The sequence below is a fragment of the Epinephelus lanceolatus genome, chromosome 19 (genome assembly GCF_041903045.1).
Source record: "Epinephelus lanceolatus isolate andai-2023 chromosome 19, ASM4190304v1, whole genome shotgun sequence".
Classification (NCBI taxonomy): Eukaryota; Metazoa; Chordata; class Actinopteri; order Perciformes; family Serranidae; genus Epinephelus; species Epinephelus lanceolatus.
The window spans coordinates 17,531,571-17,549,794 of record NC_135752.1 but is presented as its reverse complement, the minus strand read 5'-3'; the positions used below and the strand labels follow the sequence as shown (position 1 = coordinate 17,549,794).

General features: G+C 41.0%; 1 protein-coding gene across 1 annotated transcript in view; it reads right to left on the bottom strand.

Annotated features, from left to right (window-relative positions):
- The window catches only part of astn2 (astrotactin 2), a 443,146-nt gene that overhangs the window by 270,019 nt on the left and 154,903 nt on the right, over positions 1-18,224 (bottom strand). The window contains exon 4 of the mRNA XM_033646535.2: positions 15,999-16,151. Within this exon, the coding sequence (XP_033502426.2) occupies positions 15,999-16,151 (153 nt within the window). The remainder of the gene's footprint in view (positions 1-15,998; positions 16,152-18,224) is intronic.

Here is an 18,224-nt window from a genome sequence, read left to right as displayed (position 1 = left end):
ATTTTTATCACCTGAGACTATCTCAAATAAAATCCTTGCTGATGTTACTGACTGAGCTCCACCTCCCATCCCAACCAGAAGAGCTGGTCTAAAAGCCTAAGCTGTGAGTCACCGGCTGAATCCAAATGTCCTCCCTCTGGACCTGCAGACTGATCCCTGGCGGACTTCAGTCATACCTACTGTGACATGTTCACTGTCATCACATAAAGTCTGCGAGGGCAGAGACTGCAAGCCACTGATGGACAGGCCTCAGGTCTCTTTCAGCCATTGCCATGGAAACGTTCAATCAAAAATTACAGTCATGTACGCTGATTGCTCAAGTTAATGAATGGTGTCTGCTTATCTGTCCCTGCAGATAGCAAGATATAAATCCTATATAGATCTTTTTTTGTAGCTGAACAAAATTATATTCATTAATTTCTATACAACATATCGGCTACACAGTTTAAAATATAGACAGGTTTGCAAAGGACTATGACTAAATAAACTGGGTTGCTTACAACAGAAAACCTTATTTTGTTGTCTGTCGACCATTGTTCTTCGCCTAAATAGTGGGCGTTACATTGCACAGCTTTTAGCCTATAAAGTAGGCTGCAATAATAAAATGCTTTTTATTTAAGCTACCTCTACATCCCACATCCATCCATCTATTTTCATCCACTGATCCGGGGCCAGGTCACGGGGGCAACAGGCTAAGCAAACACTGTTGCCAACTCCTCAGTAAGAAAAGTAGCTATTGGCTGTCCTAAAAGTCGCTAGAACTCGCTAAATGACGTCATCGCCTAATTTGCATAATTGTCCATATGCATGTAATTGTAATGGCTGCTGTAGGAGAGAGGAATAACATCGTGGGAGAGACAAAAACTGAGTAAAAAACCACCCTGAATATGTTTAGAACTACAAATGAACCTTTTTTCAGTGATTTATATTAGACAAAGAAAATTTTACATTTACATCCCGCCCTGACTGTAAACCTGGTCGGGATCAGAGCGATAGATCAGCCAGCGGCGGTTCCGCGCATGTGCATGCGCATCTGGACGTGGAGGGGTTAACGTCTCCTGCTCTGACTGCTGCTGGGAGGGAGGACTGGGCTGTCTGTGAGTTCTTTGGGGCGAGAGAGGAGCTCACGGCAGCATCCGCTGCCCGTTGAGAAGACTAAGAATGATACGTGCTCTCACAACAGAGTCTCCAGAAGTCTTCAATAACATCAGAAAAAGTCGCTAGATTTGTCGCTAGTCGCTTTTTTGAAAAAGAGTCGCTAGAGGGGTCTGAAAAGTCGCTAAATATAGCGACAAAGTCGCTAAGTTGGCAACACTGTAAGCAAAGTGCCCCAGATGTCCCTATCCCCAGCAATGCTTTCCAGCTTCTCATGGGGGACCTCGAAGTTTTCCCAGACCAGATGAGATATGTAATCCCGCCAGTGTATTCTGGGTCTGCCCTGGGGCCTTCTACCAATGGGATGTGCCCAAAACACCACCAGTGGGAGGCACCCAGGAGGCATCCTGATCAGGTGCCCGAACTACCTCAACTTCTACTCTGATCTCCCTCTGAATGTCTGAGCTCCTCACACTATCTCTAAGGCTGAGTCCCGCCACCCATCTGAGGAAACTCATTTCGGCCGCTTGTATCCACTATCTCGTTCTTTCGGTCACTACACATAGCTCACGACCATAGGTGAGGGCTGGGACATGGATGGACCAGTAAATCGAAAACATCGCCTTCCGGCTCAGCTCCCTCTTCACCATGACGGACCAGCGCAGCACCTGCATCACTGCAGAAGCCGCACCAAACTGACGATCCATCTCATTCTACCCTCACTTGTGAACAAGACCTCGAGATACTTGAACTCCCTTGCTTGGGGCAGTTACTTTCTCCAAAACTGGAGGGGGTACTGCTGTGTATAATTTATGGTGTACAGGATTCAAGTAGCACTTTAATACAATTATTGTTTTACATATTCATATATATATATTTTTTTTTAAGTTGGCATGTTAATAGAAACAAAAAAACTACAATATCACATCCCTATGGCAATGAATTGCAGGTAATTAAATCTGTAAAGTCGGTGACGTCGGCACCCCAAGCGAGCTTTTCTCTGCTTGAGGTCCCTTGTGGGCTAGATGAACTGTGGATTTTGGCAGCCCTCAGCAATCCCAAAGTTCCCGGGAACATGCTCGCAAAGTCTGCAAGTGCAGTGAGGTGCAGACATTTGGTATAAGCCAAAATTTACACTGTTCATAATGTGCTTCCTCTTTGTGTGTGTCTTCTTTATTAGGTTCTATTGGCTTCACTCAAATGGAAGCAGCATTATCAAGGCTCACATAAAATTTGCAAAGTGATGCCAATCAGTTGAACAAGCAGTGGACATTACCATCAGTCAGTGTAGGATTGTTTTAATACAAATTAAGGTCACTGGGGCAAATACTTCTTATGCATGTGATGTGTCAGTTTTTTTCCAAGTTGAGCCCCTAAATTATACATAAACTCTATTTTACTAAATCATTGTAACAATGAAAGCCTCTTACTTTTTCCCTTCCCATTAATATGACAACAATATACATATATTGTTGTCATAAAGAAGACGATCACGTCCCCAAATCACCTGCCTCCTCAATATTAATGCTACCGCTGTAGGCAACATCAAAAAATATCCCCACACTCTTTGAGTCATAGCATCAAAGAGCGTGGTTGGGACTAAGCAACAGTATCAACAGATTATACTCAAAGGGGGGGCTGTAAAGAGCCACTCTGAATTTGCTACTGGCAAATTTAAACGCTTGAACCTTGCCATGGTTTTAAAAAGAACTTGAACATGACCTGAATCTGAGGAGCATTCACACGTGTGTCGAAACAGTCAGGATGATAAAATAACAAAGGGTAATGTATGAGGAGACAACAAGCCTCAATGCTACCCAATTACAGTGTGTTAATAAAGATATCTGTGTCTGGATTATGTTCAAAGGAAACTTCTTTTTTTTTTTTTTTTAATAAATGAAACACTACATTTGTATAATGCACTCCAAGTCACAAGGGGATTGCTGAGGTGGGTGGTGGGTGTACAATGCAAAGGAGCTCACATCCTGATCTGTGGTTAGCTTTAAGCCACAAAAGTCCTTTGGGTTAAGGTTAGGAAAGATTGTGTTTCATTTAATGTTAATTTACTGTGGACTTTTTCAGTACTACACTACCACTAGGATCTGTTTCCTTTAATATATATCTGCAATTGCAAATCAGTTGTTTATAAATATAGTTTTTGAGACTGAGGGTCGGTAGAAAATAATCAAATGACAGCAGTGTGTGTAAAGACAATGTTGGGAGGGTTTCTCAAAAAACATATTCCACAAAAGATAACTGAATATTGAATACTGAAATTACATATATACTAGTCCATACCCATTGGTAGCTTTGTCACCTTCTACCTATGCCAGTCCTCAATGCCTATGTGCAGTTTCACATAGATTGACCATGTCAGTGAGTAGAAAAACATGGGACAGACAGAATGACTGACAGAATGACACACTGACAGTTTCTGTGATTATGTACAGCATACCATACCATGACTTAGTCATACCAAAAATTAGAAAAAACAAACAAACATTGGGCCACAGGGGGAGCCACAGCGATTGGTCGCATTTTAGCCATTTTTAAGCATTTTTCTGTTGTTATAGCGCCACCCAGTTGCCAATTAGAGTTAAATTTCTCCAGTCACCTTGAGGCGTCCTGTTCTACATATCTACCAAGTTTAGTAAAAATCGATATGGCGGTTAGGCCTAGATAAGAAATTAGCTCTCTAGCGCCCCCATTTTGTGTGATGGGGTCAATAATGGAGGGGTCCCCTCAGATTATGTGTGGTCATATGCCTACAAAGTTGCGTGGTGATCGGTGAAACCCTTGAGATATTATACACCTTTATGTGATGAGCCACGCCCTCCGCAATATTCATTGCCTTATAGAAGCTCGGTTTTAGTAAGTTTTCCAACTTTTGCCAAGAGGGAACTTTAGATATTGGTCCCTAGATTATGTTCACTGAGTTTCATGCAGATCGGTCAAACTTCCTAGGAAGAGATCGATTTGAAGTGTTTTTCAAAAAATTCAAAATGGCGGATAATCTATATAACCAGAAGTTATGGGTTCTTGAGGCAAATGTGTTCCTCATGAGGAGAGGCATCTCTGTGCAAAGTTTCATGTCTCTACGACATATGGGGCGTGAGATATGCCCATTCAAAATCTGCAATTTCAATCGGTTGCTATAGCGCCCCCCCTTTGGCCAATTGATGTAATATTGCTTCATTCCCATCCTCCCATCACCCTCTACCACTGTGCCAAATTTCACATGGATTGACCAATACAGTGAGGAGAAAATCGTGGAACAGACACACAGACACACCCACAGACAGAGTTTTCGTCATTATAACTTGTCTGCTATCTTTTTATATTTGAATAAGTGATGAATTTGGATTACTTTTGGAATACTTCCAAATCATCTTGCTGAACTCATTTGTCTTGGTGTCATATTTTCATGCCAAAAACACACAGCAGTGTTCTGACTGCACATCTCCTCTGCTGTGACTGTGTGGCAGGTGCACTGCACACACTTTTTAAAAATCTGTGGTAACATGAAAATTAAGCTAAAAATGGCAGCGCTGCGACACACACCACTTACAGCATTCCAGTAGAAAACAATGCAATCAAACTGATGCTCATTTGCATCGCATTCAGTTAGGACATGGTGTTAGAGCAAATAAATCAAAAACAAGAAAGTAATCCCCTTCCTTCAAGTAATCTAGTTTTTTTTTAGAACATTGGGTCTCACTCATGAAATGTTGGTAAGTCTTTGAGTAGATTTACACATAACACACAAAACCAAAAACAGATTTATGAACCTCGTGGGAAACTCAGATTTGATTGTAGGCACGTGTGTATGTTCATGAATGCCAATCAACTGTAAAGTGACAGTAAACTCCCACTAGTCAGCAATTAGCTAACATCCCCACCCATGAATAGCCAGTAACCGCCATATAATGAGGTGATAATTACTATGAATAGGTGCAACCTGTTGACCTGCAAACATGGAGAAAAGAAAGAAAGACAAAGAGAGAAAAAGGAAATTCCTGATGCTGAGATTGAAGTTATTTTAGGTGAAGTGGGGTTGAGACAACATTTTATCTTCTTCTGTTAGTAATGGTGCGACAGGGACAGGTGAATTAAAGGCTTGGAAGGAGGTAACGGTTGCCGTTAACTCTGTGTTCTCTGTTGTAAGAGCCATCCAAAAAGTTAAATGAAAATGCTTTGATATGAAACTTGATGCAAAAAAATTCTAATAATGACAAGCTATATGTATGTGCGATCCTTATTTACACAGGCACTATGACTAGACAGAAGCAGGTGAGGATTTTGTTTGTGCCTACGAAAAGACTGATGAAAGCTGAAATACATGTAAATTTCCTTTGGCGAACACTCTACATACAAATTCGTTTTGCTCATGTTTGATTAATGAGACCCAGAAGAATTAGAACAGTAACTGTAATGAAGTACCATTACTGATATTTTATAACACCATTACTTGTATTCCATTACTCCCCAATCCTGTGAATAGAGGGGAAAAACATAACTCGAAAACTGAACCTGGTTCAGCTCTAGCCAAGCCAGCCCAACTTCATCACACTGACCTTTAAGCTACGACAACCAAAGGATCACTTCACCAGCTGCTCCTGAAGCTCGTCTCAGCCAGACAGGGTAAGCACGGCTGTCTGTGACAGAGGATAACCCCCCCCACCAACCTTCTTTGCATGGCTGTTTGCTCTGCGTCTCTTCCAAGTGTCAACACCGCATTCTCATCCTCTGCCACACTTCTCTGAATAAACTAATAAATATTGTTCCCCGCCATTAACTGAGCAAAATTACCGCACTCTCCACTGAACTTCGACCGTGTTCCCTTGGAAGACGGCTTAAGTGCAACAGACAGCCTCTCCGCACAACCATCAAGCCTCTCTTTATCTATTAGGGAAACTGGTGGGAGTGTTCGCATACTTGTGGTCTGTGCAGTTTAACTTGAGTGTGTACTCCCCACTAAGCAGCACCTTTTTTTTGTGTGTGTGTGCTCATGGCGGAAAAATCATGTGAAAAAGTCAACCAAGGATTCACTGACTTCAATAAGGAGAAAGCTAGGGTAAGCATCACGTCTTTTTTTGAGCAGTGAGATGGTTCAGAGAGCAGGATCAATGTCTGGGATTAGGAAGAAAGCTTTATACCAGTGGTATTGATTTTAATAAAAGTTAGGACTATCAGGACTGAAGTATAAACCACTTATGCATATTGATGATATGGTGAGGACAATTTCACGAGACATGTGGCACTTTTTAAAATTAGGATGCGTGTAGTTAGTGTATATGGGTTGACTGTGTTCGCTAATATGTCTGGTTCTATAGAGTAAGATATCCACACATTGTGTGCTGTGTAGACAAGTTTTTGTACCCTGGAGCTATCCCCAGAGCAAATTTATGACTGTTTAAGTATGGAAAGTTTCATTATTTTGTAAATTAAAAAAAAAAAAAATAGGGAACTTAATCTGTGTTTATCTTACTATATAATGACAGAAACTCTGTCTGTGGGTGTGTCTGTGTCTCTGTTCCACGTTTTCTCCTCACTGACTTGGTCAATCCATGTGAAATTTGGCACAGTGGTAGAGGCTGATGGGAGGATGCGAATGAAGCAATATTACATCAATTGGCCAAAGGGGGGTGCTATAGCAACCGCTTGAAATTGCAGATTTTGAATGGGCATATCTCACGCCCCGTATGTCGTAGAGACATGAAACTTTGCACAGAGATGCCTCTCCTCATGAGGAACAAATTTGCCTCAAGAACCCATAAGTTCCAGTTATATAGATTATCCGCCATTTTGAATTTTTTCGAAAAACATTTAAAATTGATCTCTTCCTAGGAAGTTTGACCGATCTGCATGAAACTCAGTGAACATAATCTAGGGACCAATATCTAAAGTTCCCTCTTGGCAAAAGTTGGAAAACTTACTAAAACTGAGCTTCTATAAGGCAATGAATATTGCGGAGGGCGTGGCTCATCACATAAAGGTGTATAACATCTCAAGAGTTTCACCGATCACCACGCAACTTTGTAGGCATATGACCACACATAATCTGAGGGGACCCCTCCATTATTGACCCCATCAAACAAAATGGGGGCGCTAGAGAGCTAATTTCTTATCCAGGCCTAACTGCCATATGGATTTTTACTAAACTTGGTAGATATGTAGAACAGGACGCTTCAAGGTGACTGGAGAAATTTAACTCTAATTGGCAGCTGGGTGGCGCTATAACAACAGAAAAATGCTTGAAAATGGCTAAAATGCGACCGATCGCTGTGGCTCCCCCTGTGGCCCAATGTTGTTGTTTTTTTTCTAATTTTTGGTAATAAAATATCACAGAAACTGTTAGTGTGTCATTCTGTCAGTCAGTCATTCTGTCTGTCCCATGTTTTTCTACTCACTGACGTGGTCAATCTATGTGAAACTGCACATAGGCATTGAGGATTGGCATAGGTAGAAGGTGACAAAGCTACCAATGGCTATGGACGAGTAATGTATAATACTACAAAAAATATAATAATAATAATAACACAAAAAATAACCTTAAATCTCCATCACAAAAGCTGGAAAACCTGGTTTGCTGGTAATCAGCATCTTCTTGGAAAAAAACAACAAAAGTGTTGGAAGCAGGGGACATAAAAAAAAAATCTTGGTGAAAATTGGTTCATGCGGGGATTTTTGCAGTTAAATTCTGTAAAAATGGATCTAATGAGGCTTTTACATTATGCAGTAAGTAATGTAACTGATAAGTACTAAATTATTAGCCAAAATGTGAACAGAGGATTAACCAGAGAAAAGAAACTTGTTCAGATGGATGGACAGACATTTATGTGATCTCTCTTTGGGTTTTGTTTCTGTCTCTTTCTCTCGAGGTCTCTCACACACCAAACACATACAAAAACCGAGTCGCACACTGCTCGGACTTGGCAGTAGATCAGCTATAGCCTCTTGTAGAGAAGCCCTGGGGCTGCAGACCCACAGCTGTAATCACTGTGTTTTGTCTGCAGCGAAGATTGAGGACTGCTGAAAGTGGAGCTGAGCACAGAATGAATTCAAGCACTGTGAAACACAGGCACGCACACGCGCGCACACAAACAAGACAGCACCGAACTACTTTCATGTGCTACTTCAAAGCATCAATTAAACAGGAGAAAAGCTAGATAATAACCATAAGGTTATCCTCATCGTAATGAGCCAAAGTATTCGTTGTGACACATCAAAAAACTTCCACAGCTTCTAGCCAGCACACGGAAATACATTAACACCACAGCAGGGAATAGCATGCACAGAGGTGCATGCAAATAAGGGAGTAATCTTTTAAAGACAAATCTTAATATTTGATAAAACCACAATGTGTTGTGACTTCAAAGATTTTTTCTGGAAAGGGAGCTTCACTCGAGCAATGACATCTACATTATGACATAGTTTTACGTGCACAGGTATCACCTTCTACAGGGGCTCTATACAGGCTTGTCACTGAATATTATTGAATGCATATTTTTATCCATGTTTGATGGGAGAGCAGTTCTTATTTGCCAAAAAAAGGTCAGTGCATGGTTATATATGAAGCATCAACAAACAATAAATTAGTGTCTCAATACCCAACGATGTGCACAAATATTTTTCCATTGCAGACTCTAGTGTTGACCGTGGCTTGACAGCATCACACACGCAAACAGCCTGTTAACACCCACAACGCTTTTTGCTGTGTACAGTGCATTGAGCATGAAGAACTCTGTGCACTTGACCGACATTAATGACCGACGCTCTGCACCAAGCATAGTGTGCGAGGAGAGCAACAGCCAAGTCCCTGACTGGTATTGGTCTTTTCTTGATGCTAACCAAGGGCCTAAGGAGAGACTAAAATACATCTTGAGAGAATCACAAACCGCCACTCCCAGCACCTAAAATGCCATGTACAAGTCATCAGGGGCAATAAAGCCAGAGTCACAGGTCAAATCAAAGCACCGAGCATGGAACCAGACACGTAAAAAAAAATCTGATCAAACTTCAGAGGGAAGAGGGAGCAACCAACAGTAGCTCACAGCATGCCAGTCCCACATCATTAGAACCAGTTTTCACAGACCTGGAAAAAGGCATATCCAGGGGGTGGTTGAGTATAAAAAGAAAGGGCTTTTCAGTGTACCCTGTGTAATAGAATACTCCACAAAGAACAAAAGATGAAAGCCAACCACTCTCCAAACTTCACTGCATGAGAAAATTGCCGACTTACGCACTCTGATAGCAGAATTCACCATCCTCTTTCGGGCAAGAAAGAGATCATTGATTGGACAGGTCAGTGAAAACATAGTGGCTCCACAAATCACTTCATGTGCCTCGTATTCAGACGAAATTCAGATGACAATGTATACACTGTTTGTTATATTTTCTTTAGCCACATGCTTGCATCTTCACGAGGCAGAAAATAAACTGTCTTGAATTTCCAGATGCTAAATGTAAATCTGGTACGAACCTCAGGTAAGAAGGTGGCCCTTCAAGCTGTTTCAAGATCACCAAAAAAAGTGGAAGGGAGAAGAAAACAGCAGCAGTGTTAAGTTGCCTTCTGTCTCTGGATAACATGCAAAACAACCTGTTAGTTAGCTTTGTAACAACACAAACACATGGATGCCTTACATGAATGGAGTATAAATTAGACACATTTTGCTCACTAGATGGAAAGGCAGCGTCCCTCCCCTCCTGGTGGACTACATTTGCACGTAATTTTGGGAAAAAATATGTACAGTTGTTAATGGTGAGAGACTTGTTTCTTGATCCTGTTTAAATTTGTGCTATGAATTACACATATGACCTTTGATGATTCAAAAGATAATTTTGCAAGTCAAGAAAGTTGCAGTTTGTCATCAAAATTGTCAAGACTAAAAAAAAAATTAATTAGACTACACTAGGACCCTACAATACTAGAGTAGCGACACACATTGGTCAAGCGGAAAGTTGGTCACGTGCCATCTAGTGGCAGGATAGCGCGTTGCATATCCGACCAAGAACTGAATGAACTTCAGTATTGCTGCATTGCTGTTGACCAGGAATTCAAGCAAATCTAAAAGCATAATCTACCATAATCTACTGTAATAGGAGCATCGGTGACCCGTTTACAGGTAAAAAGACAAAAGTTGTCTACCGTAATATTACTCTCTACATTTTGAAATAAACAAATTTTAAGCATGACTTAATATGACCAAGACACCTAAAAGTAAAAACAAGGCCGTTTTCATCAACTTACAAGCAAGTGCGCGTCAGACATACTGCAAGTGAATGAGTTTTCTGGTCAGAAAGGTAATGCCCTCATGCCCCACTAGAGGGCGTGTGACGCTTAATTTAAGCATACCAGAGGAGTCAGTGGAAGTGTCATCCCTCCGGTATTGTTGTCCTAGACTACACAGGTCACGTATGTGACATCATAGCTACAATGCCTGTGTATCGTACCAGGATGTACTCATGCAAAACATTCGTCAACGTTGGGTCATGGACTTTTCACACCGAGATATGAAGTGCAAGGTACCCTGGGTGCATTGGTTGTTGACGTTCTGGGGCGCCATGATAACTTTAGCCTGTTACATGCATTGTCTTCTTTCAAAATACATGTTTTTCACAGGAAATTTAAAGTTTCCATACAGTCTCTTTCAAAGTGAATGCACTAAGTTGGTTCGACACCACAAACTGACCACAAATGTTTTTCCTTCCACAACAATCGCATGTGGTTACGTTTAGCCAACATGTGCAGGCGGTTGGGTTTAGGAAAAAAAGAACAGCTTTTGGCTTTACACTCATACTAGAAGCAAACACAGGACTCCCGGGTGAAAGTCAGTGGTTGTTGGATCCATCCACCCTGATGCTGCCAAGCTCCGTTACAGAATAACGCCAACCAACGTAAAAGGACCGCTTTTTTCGTCCGTGTCTGATGCCAGAAGTCACTGACCAAGTGCCAGTATTTGAAGACTTCGGAGTAGGACCCGGTGGACTCATATGAGCAATGGGTCTTGATCCTTCTTTTGCATCCCAGCTGAAATTAAGACCAGGAGTTGGTGGATAAAACACATCAGGTTAGATAATGTTACATTTGCGCGCCAAATATAGCTAAGTTACCTAGTTAGCTAGCCAGTGTTGGTTAAGTGTATATTATGCAAGATGAGAGATGTGCAGCGCGGTATCACACAGAGCCAAATGGTTCTAGCACAATTCTAAATGGACTGTGACGTTTTTGACTTGCACAGTTATCTTTCAAATTGACAAACATATGTTTAATAATGGCACAATTCAAATTTAATTCAAATGGGATAAAAAAAGTACTTGTTCCTCAGCATTAACTACTGTACATATTTTTTTCCTAAAATAATGCCCTATAGGGATCACCAGAAGGGGAAGGACTTTGCCTCTCAAGTGTCTTATAACAGGGGCAAGTGGAAGCAGCTACTTCCACCCACTGCCTACTGATGTAGGTCAGATTGATATGAGTGAAGACTGCATACAGGGTTTGGAAAACTGGATGCATCCCATGTTGATAACCACCTCCAAAGGTGGTTTGAGCAATGAAATTGCAATTTGTCTCCAATCCTCCTGGCAGCACTTGGCTTGACTTTGGCTTTGCCTTGGCTTTTTTGATCATCATGAAGGCATCCTATCTGCCCAAGACACATGCTAAGTGGGTAACTGACAACTGGTCAGGTGTCGTGGGACGCACTATGGGATTGCAGGCCAGGTACGATTACAACCTCTTTATAAAAACGTAGGATTGCTATCAATGTGTTCAATATATCTGATAAATTATGCATGTTGATAGCAATTTTGAATCTGGCTATCTTCCTGATCTTGCTTTGTGAAATATCTTCCAAATAAGATCCTGAGAGTGGCTGCCAAGATGGGAAAAATTGGAACGTGAAGGTAGTGACTGTAACTAGACAACCTGTGCATGAGCCAACATTTTCTGAGAGTCCAGGTATAAGACGGTGCTTTACAAGAAAGTAGGGCAATACATGCTGACAGGGAAGTAAGGAATGCCACAAAGCACAATTTCAACACGCAGGCTTGTGGACATCAGGAGAAGAGTAGATGAACAGCTGCGGGGTTTAGCTGAGCAGACACAAATGCTACTGTAGTTTTACAGCTGAGCAGATATTCAGACATGTTTCCCCTATAATGTGATTCGAGTTAACGAAGGCAATTTGGTTAGTAAACCATTGGCAGTTTTTTTTTTTCTTGACAACCAGCCACTAGTGTGATGTGCTTCTCTTATTGCTCTTGTTCCCACTCCTACGCAGATTTGGGGAAAATCTCCAACCCAGACAGCCCTCAGGCTCAATGATTGGCCATTAGTGGCATGCCTTCTCCCACATCTCTAAGGCCTCAAGGAAGGAAAAAAAAAAAGCGCATTTTTTAAAATGGACTGTGTGTGCTGCTAGATGTAGACACCCCATGCATTACATCGTTACAGTATCTACGGTTATTCCTCTAAGTCAGATGTCTTGGGCAACAGCTTTCCTCTTGTGCAGTCTAGCCCACTGCCTGTGTTCTCAATAGAGGATTTCTGGGACACACATGTCTTCTCCTTCGACATGGGGCACAAGGTCAATTTCCCAAAGGTATCTTAAAGATATTATGATCCTAGCCCATAGATTTAAAATGGGACTAAAATCCTCTCAGGCCTTAAGATGCTTTTAGAAAGCGGGGGCCAGGTTTGGTCTGTCATAACTGAGAGGTGTGTGCTTTACTGTATCCAAGCCCCTTCAAGCAGAGCATGGTTGGAAAGATTATTTGAAGGTGCTCATTTCTTCACTAAGTCATTTGAAAGACGCAAATTTATTTCCAAGTAGGGAAAAATTAGACATTGACCATTTCCAAGTAATATCACTTACTTAAAGATGTAGTTTGTAGGAGTTCATGGCATCTCACAATGAGGCTGCTAAACTGAAACTTTTCCCATTTGCCAAGCGTCGGCTTGTGGTGAAATGCGCTGGTCAAGTCAAAATGCGTTAGGTGCTACGTCCCTGCCGAGCCCTCTGTTTCCATCCTCAAGGTGTGCTTGTGTAGGACAGTGGGTGGCTGCTGCTCTCTGTACATGCTTATACCCCGCTCCCACACACACACATTCTCATTGACTGATTAATTGGCGCTGCTTACTTATATTATTGTGGTTTATTTATTATGAATACAGTCCATCTGATGCTTGTTTTATGATTTCACTGTTTCATCACTACTACAAATACAACCATAGCGAGTATCTTACTATCACTATCCTCATTCATATTTTAAGAAGCTACAAATTATATTCAGCCACAAATTAAGCCTGAAAAGCTGGAAATCAGAACGAAAGTACGGAGAGCTGTTACACAGAGATGACACTCTCAGTCTCATCTGGCTGCATTGGTGTGAACTGGCAGATTTTTAGAACATTGCAGAATGGGGTATTGCAAGTAGTTGCCCATTTCAACTCGTCTCGTCGCAAATATGTGGTCTGAACTGGGCTTGAGGTAACAAAACCACAACACTTCTTATTTGATATATACCATATATAAATATATACCATCTCTACCAGTAGATGCTTCGAAAACATACACACTGGAAACTTAAGCGGTCAAAGTTTGCGTTTTTGAAAAATATTTAAAACTTGGAGACCTTCCTGTCGTCATTGTGACCATCTGTATTTCATGTCATGTCATGTCATGTCTTGACACTGACATCAATTCCAGTCGCTCAGCCCAAGCACTTCTTGTCACTTCTCATAAACAACACAGATGATGTCTTCCACTCCACCTGTCTGAGTCGCTTGGTTAGATCTGCATGGCATGGATCCCTGTCATATCAAGCGTTACAGGGCCATACTGTCTGTAATATCGGCCTGTACACAGGAGCTGAGAGAAAATGCAAGAGAAACATAAACATTGCACAGCATAAAAGAAGGTCTACCAAAAGAAAACCATCTGTTACCTCGTTGCTTTTGCCTGGTGTACTTCTGAAAGAATTTGGCAATGCATGCATTCCATTTATCCAGCACTAACTTCCTGGGTCCGACCAATTAACATTCCCCTTTAACCTCACTCCAACTAATAGAGTTTCCTCCTCACTTTAAGTGTTTCTCCCATTATCATGTTTGTAGTACAGGCCTACGCTTTTGCACTTAAGGACACATTTTCATCCCTAATTATAAGCCAGCAAAGGAAACTCTTTTTCCATTGACCTCAAAGAGGACGTCTCTCAGCAGCGCCCTTCACAGACTTTTGAGGAGCTTGACCTGCGTGCATTTAATTTTAGAGGCATCATCTGCTCAGAGGATGGACACAAGATACCTTTTCATGTTTTTTGTTTTTTTTTCCTAAGATGAAATGCTCTAAATAACCAAGAATATAAACTCTCTCCACCACTGGCTATGTGACTGGAGAGATTAATAATCCCCACATAAGTAAGCATGGAAAATATGCAAAATTGCTTGGTGTTGTATTCTGCATCTACTGTAGATGACAGTGATCAAGAGGGCAGTAAGTTATTCTGCCAAGGGTAGGTGAACCCATCATGCTTAATGTCTCATTTTCAATGTTAAGTCTCACTGGTCATAACGGTATGACCAATGACACAGACTGCATATCTGATTAAAATGATTTGGAATGTTCCTGGTAATGAGCTGAATTTATTGCTTTAGGCCATGGCTGGTGTCACCAATGTGTCACATCTCGAAATTGCACAGAGTGGATTTTTCACAAGTGTGAAACTGTGCTCCCAGTTGATCTTTAATGAATCAGAAAGCCAACAGTGTACGTTGATAGCAATTACTGTAAAAGATATAAACAAAAGGTCAGAAGAGTACAGAGTCCCCCTTTTCAAATGTGCTGTGACAAAAAGTAATCTGTCCATTTGAAATAAATCAAATTATTGTCTTGAACATATTTCTGATTTAGGCAATGCTTGGACTATTTTATGAACTCAGAACTCAGGCAGATAAATGCAAGCCTATACAAAAGGTTAGATACAGGGGTATGTGGACCCCTGAGGAATATGTAAATGGATACATGCTCACTTACAAATTACATATCTGACTCCGACTGAAGTCTTTATTACTCATGCACCATACCCCTATATCTGCTGTCTACATCAGTTTCATGATGTAAAAGAAAAGAAAAAAAATCTACATATTAATACATTTCACAGATATCATATGGGATACAAAATGTTAATTCACATTTACTTGAGGGAAATTAATTGTGGACTGAACTGTGACATTATCCTCAAAGCAGTTTGGCAATTCTCCAAGGCAGCATGATGCCTCAGTGGTTAAAACAGTCACCTAGGGGTCTTACATTCAGATGCATGCATTTGCACCTTCATTAGAAACTCATACATGTCAAGCAAAATGGAAGATCTAAACTGCCCATAGATGTGGATTATCTGACATGAATGCACCACAATGAAGGAAAACCAATTGCCAACTGGACTGCCTAATATGTGAACAATTTACAGTGCTATTCTTTCAAAAATATATGGCAGTGATGTAAAGTTTGATTTTTATAAGATGCAACTCAGAAAGTGATTTTTAGTTTGGGTTAATGGCTGCAACATGTTGGAAAGTAGGTAGAAAGAAAATGCACATAAATTTATACATCTCATAAGGTGGAGTGGGAACAGCTTGAACATGTGGCCTCATGCTTATTTCATATTATACACCGGCCCATGAATGTATGCATCTACTTAAAAAGGTACTTCATGGGCAAATATTGTCACCCCAAAGCCATGAAATTAGTACCACACAAGCACCAGAAGTCAGCAAACATCGTCCAGTATGCATAGTAAAATTAAAGAAAACATGCAAATCCTACAAATCATCTTATTAACTTTTGTGACATTCTTCCAACAAGACTGTAAACTTCTAAAATTACTTTTTGTCCTACCTCTGGTGTGGCTGAGGACCCTCCGGCGTCCCGTCGACGAGCTGTGCATGACATGCTGGTAGTGAGACATGTCCGTTGGCGTGTTGGGAACACGGAAGCTGTCCTGGAACCTCTGCATCAAATCCTCTACTGACTCCGTGTTTGGGTCAATGGCTACGAAAAAGAGATCCAAAATGAAAATGGCAGGCTTGTCATAAGGCTTTAAAGTGAAAATCATTTTGCAAATAGTGACAGACACACAAGATATAGTAAAATAAATACACACGTGGGTGCATAAAGTCAAACACCTAAAAATAGCCTGCTTTATTTTTTTGGAAAGATAAGAGATTAGAGTATGATATGCATCATGAGTCACTGAGGCTGTCTCATTTACACTGTAAAAAAAAAGGCAGCACAGTGCTATTTCTTCTATTCTATTTTTTCAGGCCTTTAAATGATTCCATCAATTCAATATTGCCTCATCTCTACAGGGATCCTGCCAACGCTTCCCCTGATGGCTCAGTCTCACTCTTCCTGATGAATGACTGCAAAACAACTGGCTGTGGGAAGAGACAAAAAAGAGAGCACAGGAAATTCCTGTGGCCTCTCTATATGTCTATATGTTCAGGCTGATGGATTTATGCCACCAAGAAGACAAATTTAGAATACATAATTTACCCCTCACACACACACACACACACACACACACACACACACACACAAGTCAAAACATGTGGATATCTAAAACAGATCATGATATTTAACCACGTATCCATCCATAGAGTCTGTTGACAGGAACTGCCGCGTTATACATGGCTTGTGAAGCCTTAAAGTTCGTCAATTTATGCAACGAGTAACAATCTATTTAAAGTGTATGTGGGCTATGATATCTGCGAGTAGCATGTACTGAAGGTGTATGGATAAACGACTATAGCCTAAAACAAACAACCGCTCAAAAAACTGCGAAAAACAGCTCTGTCCCCAAACTTAGAGTACAGCCATCTCCAAAAGATGGGGCCATTTATCACCCCAACCACCACTACCCCCACCTATCATCAACATCTTTTGATCTGTCAGTCTGGCTCTGAGGTGTACTCTTTCCATGAATAATGGTGATGTGCTGCTCCCAGTGGATGCTCATCGTGCATGCCAATAAGCGTGCGAGAGCAGAGGAAGATGAAGAGGGCGAGGGTGAAAGTGAAGAGGCAGGAGTATTCACATTGTTTCTGATATTATAAGTGGAAAGCTAACAATATACAGAGGTGTCAGCAGTGTGCTTCAGAACAAATATTATCCTAGCAATGATACATATTTGTTCTGATTTATTTGGGGTTATCTCACTCTATAATTTTGTCGAGCAGGGAACTGCTGTTGGCATGTCTATGGTAATAAGGCCTGTAACCAGGTGCAAGAGATGATGCAAAGTGACCATGACCTCATTTAGGCAACAGATGTTGGCTTAAAGTTTTCAAGATTAATAGAAGACCTTTAAGGTGTTTGGTCTTTGAATATAGCTTTATTAAAAGGGCAAATCCAGATCTATTTTCTTTAACCATTATATCCCCAGACAAAGGCAAGTCTATCGTGGCTTTAAAACCATCTAGCTTTCCCTTCATGCTTTCTTTGCGTCTAACCTGCCCATGACACTGGACGCACTTATAATTACAGGGTAAATTGTCAAAGAGCACTGGCTATGATATGTTTCGGCTCTGCTGATTGGGTTTTAGTTAGGTAAGCTATCAATCAGCCTCGAAGAAGATGTTGGTATTGTTCATTTCTGCAAACCATGGATACGTCACATTTGCACATTTCATATGTATGATTTTGAAATGACATTAGATATGAGCTAACTTTGTCATCTAGAGGTACTTTGCAATCGGGAGGTGGATGCTGTGACACCTATGCGAGACACATGCCAAACTGCAGACCATTGTTCAACACCAACAAACAACAAAACCAGTCATTTTTTGAGCAATTACCTTTTTAGAACAGAGCCACAAAAAACAGCAGCTTTTTAGTAAAAGATTGTTGCATTTCCAGCTGGGATAGTGGCATGAAAAGCAGCCGTTTTTTTAATGAAACATTACTGCATTTCCAGTTGGGACAGTGTCACAAAAAAACAGTAGCATTTAAGCAAAACATTGCTGTATTTCCAGCCGGGATAGTGCCAAAAACAACAACATCATTTTACCAAAACATTGCTGTGTTTCCAGCCAGGCTGGTCCCACAAAAGCAGCAGCACTTAAC